This window comes from Limulus polyphemus, unplaced genomic scaffold (genome assembly GCF_000517525.1).
Source record: "Limulus polyphemus unplaced genomic scaffold, Limulus_polyphemus-2.1.2 Scaffold1008, whole genome shotgun sequence".
Classification (NCBI taxonomy): domain Eukaryota; kingdom Metazoa; phylum Arthropoda; class Merostomata; order Xiphosura; family Limulidae; genus Limulus; species Limulus polyphemus.
In genome coordinates this window covers 135,439-145,575 of record NW_013666618.1, presented here as the reverse complement: position 1 = coordinate 145,575, position 10,137 = coordinate 135,439, and the positions used below count along the sequence as shown (strand labels likewise).

General features: G+C 33.1%; 1 protein-coding gene across 1 annotated transcript in view; it reads left to right on the top strand.

The window, feature by feature from the left end:
- Nucleotides 1-10,137, top strand: part of LOC106461669 (RUN and FYVE domain-containing protein 2-like) — a 100,734-nt gene that overhangs the window by 24,838 nt on the left and 65,759 nt on the right. Inside the window, exons 3-5 of the mRNA XM_022388689.1 lie at nt 6,778-6,948; nt 7,475-7,592; nt 9,744-9,848. Of these exons, the coding sequence (XP_022244397.1) occupies nt 6,778-6,948; nt 7,475-7,592; nt 9,744-9,848 (394 nt within the window). The remainder of the gene's footprint in view (nt 1-6,777; nt 6,949-7,474; nt 7,593-9,743; nt 9,849-10,137) is intronic.

The window sequence follows — 10,137 nt, the reverse complement described above, 5'->3', positions numbered from 1 at the left end:
GTTTCTTTTCTCGTTCTTCTTGTTTCCTTTCTTTTTTCCTCCAACAACTGCTGTAATCTTTCTTCTTGTTTCTTTTCTTTTCCTCCAACAACTGCTGTAATCTCTCTACATGTTTAATTTCTCGTTCTTCTTGTTTCTTTTGCTGTTCCTCTATTGCTGCCATCAAGTCTGCTATGCTGTAGTTTGATTTGCCGCTTCTCGTTTCCATTTTTTTTTATCCCACTTCTGACACCAATTTGTTACACCTCCAGTCGTTAATTGATTTTCCATAACTTCGTTCCGACGAAACTTTAGCGACACAAGCCCTACTTAATAAAACTGGTTTATTCTTTCTGAATATAACTTTACCGATACACTTATTTTCAACAGTCGCTCAATAACAACGTTTTAACAATGAACGTTAACTTCAACAATACTTTCTGACTGCAGTTCAATTACTCTCTACCTACACGCACACTATCCCGTCACGTTGTGAGCGTCTTATATATACCAGACAACATATATCTAGTAAATGCTAGAGCACTCCCAAAGGAACGGGATAGTTCCAGAAAGCAGGTGGCGTGACAATAGTCACGTGATCTCGCTGATGCAACAGTATATATATGTGTGTATATATATTAATGAATATTGTCCCGAAGAGTAAATAGTCATTTGCCACACATACAAGTTAACGTGTTTTAACTGTCTTGAGAAATATCCAATAGGTGGCTGTCTACGCCTATAAAAGAAGATATTTATTGTAAACATGAGAACTCATTGAGTTATTTAAGTGTCATGTTGTTGTCACAGTCAACAAATTTGTGATGGTAGATCGAGTTAAGAATGAGCAGCAGTTTAGAAATTGAAGGATTCTGGAGATTACTAAACTGAAGCTGATTTAAATTGACAGAATACTTCGATACCCCTCTTCCTCAAATTTCAAGCATCTTAGAGTTTTCGAATAACAATGACCTACTGACATTTTGTTTATCTTCTTGCAGACTCACCTGGATAGTCAACTTACATTGTCTACTTTCTGATTTTTCATTTTCCGACCTGAATATGGAAATTATATTTCTAGTTTTTTTACGAACTTTGTAACAGACATAGACATAGGGATCACAATTTCAACTCCCTGGCCAAGTGGACACTCGACTCACAGTTTGAGGGTCGCATGTTCAAATCCCTTTCCCACCATGCTTGCCTTGGGGGTGTTATAATTTGACAGTCAATCCCATTATTCGTTGTTAAAACATTAGTCCAAGAGTTGTTGGCAGGTGATGATGAATATTTACTTTCCCTCTAGTCTTTCACTGCTAAATTAAGGATAGCTAGCATAGATAGCCTTTGTTTAGCTTTACAGTCAACTCCCAGGTGACCTCAGAAATGATGCAATGGCTCGTAAATCTTTGGCAGCTTTATACACTTATCTGTAGTCCAAAGTAAGGATCATATTTTATATATTTGTGATTGTGGTTTTAATTCGTTTCACTAATTTTTATTGCAGGATCCCTACTTAATTTTAAAATTCATAATTTCTTAATACTCTTGTACTGATATAACTCATCCTGTTGTCTTCAGAATATGGCAAAAATATACCATATCCCCTGAATAATCAATAAGTTCAGCTCTTGATCTCATTTCCTAAAGAGATTTTAACTTATCAATATATTAATTACGCCTTCCATATCTGCAATCACAGGGCCTCAATTATGTAGAACAAGGGGAATTTGCACCTCCTTGTTTAATTTGAGATATATACATAACTTGTGTAGTTTGAAATATATGAATTCTTATTAAGTAATGTAAGAAATCTTGAGAGAAAATGTTCCCAAAATAGATTATATTTCAAAAACCAAATACCATCTATGAACTTAATTTGCTGCTCCCCCGCCCCACTCCCATCAAAATCTGACCAAGGTGAGTCATAGCCACAGTTTCATACCAATAGGATGCATGAATGAATTTTGTTACAGTTTAAGTTTCACAACACAAATTCAAGTGTCACAAGGAGGAATTTCTCTTTTCTCTTGCTCTCACTCTTTGACCCTAAACTTCCTTTCTGAGATAACCTATCCTTCCCTAATCAAAACTTTTTTCTACACAAATGAATGATAGCCTGCTATTTATATAACTATGTGTTTTGTTTTGTACAATATTTATATCCAGCTCATTGTATTAGTGTTTTAACTTGTAGATAGCATGCTAAAGGTTCATGCCAATTTAATGATCAGAACTCTAGGTTTTCATGAAACAACTGTTATGCAACTTTTAATGGAAGTATGAATAAAAATTTAGCTCGTTGGGGGTTTTTTAGCTGCGACAAGCGGTTCATGGTGTTACGACAGTGGGGGTCACGTGACGAGTATTCTAGAAGATTCGCTAGTGTGTTATGACAGCGTTGCGTCAACTGACGCTGGTAGCACGTGTTGAGAGTCTTAGAAGTTTCTAGAACAGGCAGTATTATCCTATATAAGTGCGCTAGACAGTGAGAGAGACAGACGGAGTTGAAGCAATAGTGGAGACAAAGACAGAGACGTAGCGGAGACGAAGCAGGCAGAGAGAAAGAAAGACAGTGGTTATGGTCGGCAGGAACTGAGGATAGCAGACACAGAGATCGGAATTATAGTTTGCGGGGACGGACAATTAAGTCTAAGCGCGATAGAAAGTGAGTGAATTATTGTGAACTATAGTGTGTGTCACTGTGAAAATTAAGTACATTACAAACTTGTATTGGGGAAGAATAAACAAGTTTTATAAAGAAAAAGACTTGTATCTTGTAAGAATTAACAAGCAAACATACAGAGACGTAACAATGGTATGGCTCCAAGTATTTTTTTTTTTTCAAGAACAAACTTTTAGCTCATAGCTCCCTCATCTCTTCACCGATTTGAGATCTAATTACAGTTTTTCACTCATGAGGTCAAACACTTTTGATTGATGTATATGACAATGCTCAAGGTTTCATAGATCAATTTATTTTAATTCTGCCTAAAAGAATTTTAATTTGAGGGTAGGCAGGTAGAGATCTTGGTGAGTAATAAAATTGTTTCTCATTAAGCACAAAACTACACAATTTGCTGTCTGTGCTATGCACACGTCCCTCGGTGGGACAGCAATAAATTTACGGACTTACAATGCTAAAATATGGGGTTCACTTGGTATTGGTGACACAAAAATTTATCTAATAAAAAGAAAAAAAAGAAATGTCTTGTAGGTTAATTTACTGTAATCCTGCCTAGAAGACTTTCAAGTGCCGTGGCTGTTGAGGATTCCCTCTTGTTTTAGTAAAGAGCAGAGGGTGGAGTTTCATTATTTCTATCCTAAACAAACATTAAACTTATTTTGTAATTTAAAAAAAAATAGACATCTTTAATTTATTTGTTTCTCATTAAGCACAAAACTACACAATTTGCTGTCTGTGCTATGCCCACGTCCCTCGGTGGAACAGCGATAAATTTACGGACTTACAATGCTAAAATATGGGGTTCAATTCCCCACAGTAGCTATGGCAGATATTCCAATGTGGCTTTGCTCTAAAACAACCAACCCACCATGGGTAATCGAAACTCGCTTTTTAACATTTAAAGCCTCCAGACTTACCGCTGAGCCACTGAGGGGGGTTGAATCCTCGCAACCAAACATGCTCGCCCTTTTTGCCATGGGGCGTTATGATGTTATGGTCATTCCCGCTATTCATTGGTAAAAAGAGTTGGTGGTGTTTACTGCTAAATTAGTTGCAGCTAGTGCAGATAGCACTCGAGTAGCTTTGTGTGAAATTTTAAACAAACTAAACCTTAACCCTTTTGATCTGACCTCCCTGAAATATTCTTTATTTCTATTATACAGTTTCCTTGTTGCCCTGCTAACTAATATAATTTTCCAGTAAATAATATTTGATGTCATTCTGTTAATAAATGTTCTTATTGAATTTCTCTATTAACCTAGTTTTTTAATGAAAAACTCAAAACTAAAGGAAGGAATGCAGATCTATGATGAACACATATTTTTCCTTGTTTTGTTTGTGTACACCAATGCAATACTTAGTAGTAAAAATATGCATTTTGAAATAAATCGTGGTTTCACGACCTACATGCTTGTTCGTAGCGTCGTTATAAAAGGGCAGGGAACAATTTCATGGCTGATGAAGTATTTACAGAAAAAACAGAACCACGTGAATTAAAGGTTAACGAAGTATCTCTAAGAAATTATGGTATCAACTGTTCCTTTTCTCCAACCATGTCGATTAGACATTTGGTGTTGAAGGAAATTGATCAGTTACGCTCATGTGTTGTTTGCTGTGTTTTGTATGCTAGCCATATCGTAATATCGAGATTGAACAGGACATGTTTCAGTTAAATGTTTCGGCTGTTGTTATTTTATGTATCCTTTCATATTACGTTTTATATAGGTTACAAACACGAAATCTCGACAATTTATTGAGTGCATTAAAATTGATAATTCATTCATGTACCATCTACTAACATCTATAATATCGATGTAGGTAGAGAATGGATGTTTTGGCATACAAGTTTATAAAGATAATTTATGTAATCTAATATTCCAGTGAATTTGAATTTTTAAATGCTGCATTAAATTTTACATTTCATTTTACTTCATAGTAAAAATATATTTTCTTAAATCATGAATATATTTAAACAAAATGAACTATAGGAATTAATTGAAACATTTATAATTGAATACATTAGTGATTATATTTAAATTGATTGCTTATGTTTATACAACAAAACACTAAATTTGAAATGCTTTGGGTAAGGACCTTGATCTTACGATCACATTCAAAGGCCAAAATGGTCCAGCATGGCCAGGTGGTTAGCGCACTTGACTAGCAATCTGAGGGTCACAGGTTCGAATCCCTGTTCCACCAAACATGTTTGCACTTTCAGCCATGGGGGCATTATAATGTTACGGTCAATCCCACTATTCGTTGTTAAAAGAGTAGCCCAAGAGTTGGAGGTTAGTGATGATGACTAGCTGCCTTCCCTCTAGTCTTACACTGCTAAATTAGGGACGGCTAGTGCAGATAGCCCTCATGTAGCTTTGGTGAAATTCAAAATAATCAAAGGCCAAAACAGGTGTCAAGGTCATCATGTGCAGAATGTTAAAAACACAGGATATGACAACTTGAAAATGAGTTAAATAGTGAACTCTGAATTAAAATTATTGAAAACATGCTTTATTATAAATTAAAAAATTTTTATTGCGAATGATTTCACTGAATTTTGCTGGTAGTCTAGACATTAATTCTATTTACATGTTTATTACAGGGGAATCTAACTTGCACACAAACATGTGTCTTTCATAAGTTTTGAATAAGAGTATGGATAGTTTGAAAGTCGCCAGATTAAATAGAAGGTCTTGAGAAGAAATATATATATGTTTATAACCTCACATTATTTTTCAATCTTTAAATCTATATTTATAGGGAGGGTAGTATTAATGTAATAATTCTCTTAAACTAGTTTCTGACAATGAAACTTTAATAGCCAAAATGTAGTATACATGAATAAATCAGACATTTAAGCTAAGAAGCTGATTTAGGTAAGTTGACAAATCTATTATTTGAAAACATGTGGTTTACTGTCCAGTAGATGTTTATGATAGCCATTGTGTTTTAAGTTAATTTTGAAGTTGGGAAATATTAAAGGTGTTAAATATGTAGAGCAGTTCTTGCAGGCTTTGTTAAGTAGGCAGTGACTAAGAATACATTTAGCAGTGTACAGAAGTTAATAATGATAGATATATGCTGAAAGTTGTTAAAAGTGGTTTGCTTTCAAAATACTGAACATGTAACCTATGCTGTTGTGAAGTGTTTATTAAACACATTTTGTATCATTGTGATGTTTATGATTAAACTACAATTTCTGAAACAGAAATCTATAGGTAAAAAAATGTATGATTAAATCATACTTGTATAATCTTGTGTAACTTCGGTGTAATTGTAAATAAGTTAAGAGTAATAGAGCAGGTTGTTTTGTAAGTAAAATGTTGCTAGACCCTGCTTATATATATATATTTTTTTTTTTTTTAAGTAAGAGGTTATAGAATATAAGTAAACTGACTGTGAAACTTGATTGAAAGTTTATACGGTTTTGTAGGGTGGTAGCCACAAGAGTGAATACAGCATGAAGATGTGTGATTCAGACTTATGGTTAATGTAGCTGGGACTTCATTTCCTCTACATCATAACTAATATTGCAGCTTATAAAACCTAAGTAAAACTGATATGTGGAAAATATATAACAAGATGCCTTTATGATAACAATTTCAAAAATATTTACTGAGAAACTGATGAAAATAGAATTTTTCATAAAATGTTCAAAGATAGTGTATCTTAAATTTTTAGCTTTATAAATTTTGTGATGGTGAATACATAAGGCTGTTTAACACTAGTACTTTACAATAGCAGAGTGCAAAGTGAACAGTGAGTTATCAGGTCAGCTGGTTTTGATTCCTAGGAGCAAGAAAAAAAAGAGAACAGAACAATGGAAAACACCCATAGGGTATTAAAGAATAGTTTTTTACAGTGGCATTTTTGTAAGTTCATGGTGTATGATTATTTGAACCTGGTAATTTTGGAATGAAGCTATTCACCAATGTATAGTACTGCAGTACTTTAAATTGATATTTTCCTACTAAAGTTAGAAATATTTATTAAGAAATGAAACTTTGTGTAAGAACTTAGCCAAGCTCTTTATGTTTTAAATGTATTTGATTTCTTCACTTTAATTAGGTGTGTGAGGAATATGTATATATTTGTTTGTTTAATATTTGCAGAGAAAGACCCTATTGCCATTGAACGTTCCAACCTTGTGAATGTAACGAAGCTTGTGGTGAAGGAACTGATAGAATCATCCCTGAAGTATGGTCGTATGTTAGACTCTGACCATGTTTCTTTGAACCATTTCTTCATCCTACTGGAACATGTGATGAGACATGGGCTTATGCGTAAGTTGAAGGTTGTCATTAGTAACTTTCTTCTATAGATGTGTTGAATCATCTTATTTATTTCATATCATGTTTAGTTTTATGTAGTAACTTGCAAATAATTCTGATAACTGTATTATTTAGAACATAACTTTCATATTAAAGCAGAATACAAGTTGACATCCTTTGCATTCAGACATTTTGAGTACAATGTCCTTTTGAATTAGCAATATCTATAATGGTCTGTAGTTACAAGATGTACATATATTTGATATGTGAAATGGTCTGTAGTTTCAAGGTATATATACATTGATATCTGGAACTGTGAAATTGTTGACTGTAAGATTTAGGAAAAATAGCACAAGTTCTAAAAAATCATGTAACAATTTTTTTAAATAAAAGGATTACTGCAGATTTGTATAAAAAATTTTAAATCTACTATAAGCAGTAGAAAAATATTTATTGTAATCTGTAATTTCCACTTAAGAGACTTTTCTTACAGTTACATAAGAGTCTATGAGAGCACTATATTTTCCTTTTTTTCCAGCTAAGAAAGGTCTTCTTGGACCAAAAAAAGAGTTATGGAACCTCTTAGAAACAGTAGAGAAGTACATGCCTGAAGCTTCTGACATAACGTCTAGTGTGCGAGAACTGCCAACTGTAAAGTATGTATAAGAGATCTATAAACAATTTTACTGTGTACATTTATGTCTTTATGAAGAAAAAATGGTGTATTCTGGCTCTTTGTAATAACACACAGTTTGAACAATTTCCATAAACTAATGATTGATATTATAATATTTTAGATTGATAAGGGGTGTTGCAAAATAAATAACCCTTTTTTTCCCTGAGAGCATAACAAAGTAAAATAAGATTTTAATTCAATCAAATAAGTAATTCCAAGTATCAGTATCGCTTGATTGGGCTACCATTGTTCTCACACATGAATTTTAATCGATTTGCAAAAGATTTCAACAATGCAACAAACATGTCTGTTGTTTGGCTGTCTCTGTGAGCACATCAGTAAGAACACAAATCAAGGTTTCACGTTTGTGTCTCTCGCATTCAGGCAAAGTTTCCAACATTTCTTCTGTGCATTTGAACGATAGATTCAACATTTTTAGTGGGATTTAAACCTGGAGAGTTCCCAATCCACATTCCACCACTTTTTCACGGACCACTCTTTCAAATTCGACAATTCTGAAACTATTGAGGAATTAAACGGATTTTTCAAATCTGGCATTGCAATGTGTCGATTGGAAGACTTGAATTCTCGGAGAATTTCTGCAACTAGTTTCTGAGCCATCCTGAAGGCAGCACATGTGACATGAACCTGAGTTCTAGTGAGCACTATGATTCAAAAGTTTTCGCAAAAAATAAAATTTGAAGAGTCAAACACCTAAGAGTACGTTGAACTGACATTTTCATGGTCCTACCAAGTTCATCATTACTTCTGGGAAAAAACTGTGATTTATTGACCAATATGAAACTATGCTGAACTGTGAGCTTTCAGTCTCCTCAGTTCATTCTCTCACAGATTTAAACTTGTGAAATATGCTTAACAACTCAATTCTAGGTCACTGATGATAAGATATCATCATAGTCATACAATATTACATTTTTTCTCAGATTGGAGAGATACCTACTGTTTCTTTCAGATATAGATTGAAATTTCATCTCTTGTGTCTTATTGGTTCCAAATTCAACATTTTCTGTTTGAGTTACATAAGGTGAATAGTTTTAAATGAACACCTTGAGCAAGGAGAAAACAAGGCAACTTTCCAGTCCTCCCAATAAAAAGTGCTAAGTATGCTAGATAAAGGAGAAGAAAAAAATGGAAATAGATTTCTCAACTTGAAAAACAAATCACAATTTAAAAAGTATAGGGTAATCTACAAAAGGACCAAAGAAAGCACCAAAAACGTTGGTATAATTGACTAAAATTTCACACTTTATACTAAAAGTTATTTTTTTAATAGTTTCATATTTTGTTATGTAGTTATTCTCAGCATAAACAACTTAGAGGGAACCATTAATGGCTGAAGTATTTAAAAAGAAATATGCTCAAGTTTTTTATTCAGGAAATAATATGGTAAAGGAAGATATATAATAAAATTTCAGACAATAATCCCTGAACTGAGTTACTAAAGGTTTGTCAGTATGAGGAGCAATACTTAAAAGAAGCAACTGCAGTTTCAGAAAATGGATTATTTCCTTGAAATTATGATGTGTATTAGTATCAAAAGACAGATTCTTCCCTTGAAATTATGATGTGTATTAGTATCAGAAGACGGATTCTTCCCTTGAAATTATGATGTGTATTAGTATCAGAAGACAGATTTTTCCCTTGAAATCATGATGTGTATTAGTATCAGAAGATGGATTCTTTCCTTGAAATTATGATGTGTATTTGTATCAGAAGATGTATTCTTTCCTTGAAATTATGATGTGTATTAGTATCAGAAGACGGATTCTTTCCTTGAAATTATGATGTGTATTAGTATCAGAAGACAGATTCTTTCCTTGAAATTATGATGTGTATTAGTACTTACAACAATTGTGTTAGAAAAACATTCTAGATTCATGTTTCACAATATTTTCATCTCACCTGACAAATGTGTTAAAACATACTGATCTTTGATGTATGAACTTTCAGGTGTGTGGTCTTTAATATATTCAATATCTATAATCCTAAATAATTATGTGCATGTTCTGTTTTATATCATTTGAAAAATTTTTCTGTTATTGATTTTAAAAATTGTACATCTCTCAGGAGACAATACTTTTATTGTTTTAAATGCTGTCATTAACTGCAGGACACATCTTGGTCGTGCTCGAGCCTGGCTGAGGCTTGCGCTGATGCAAAAACGTCTTGCTGACTACTTTCGTTTCTTGACTGATAAAAAGGAAGAAATTCTGATGTAAGAAAACAGGCTATGAAGCTTTTATCTATATTTATATAAATATGACATTGATATTTAATATTCACCGTATTTTTAGGAATATAAGATGCACCCTTATTTTGAAGACAAAGATTTGGGGGAAAAAAAGCTGCAGTCGCATTTGAAAGATTTTTATTGAACAAAAATTAAATTTGATACTTTAAAAATTAGTATATATTGTTCTAAACACAAAAGAGCTCAAAACATCAAAATAAGAAAAAGGTTTACTGTTGTTTAGTTTAGTTCAAAATCTTCATTGCTTTCACTG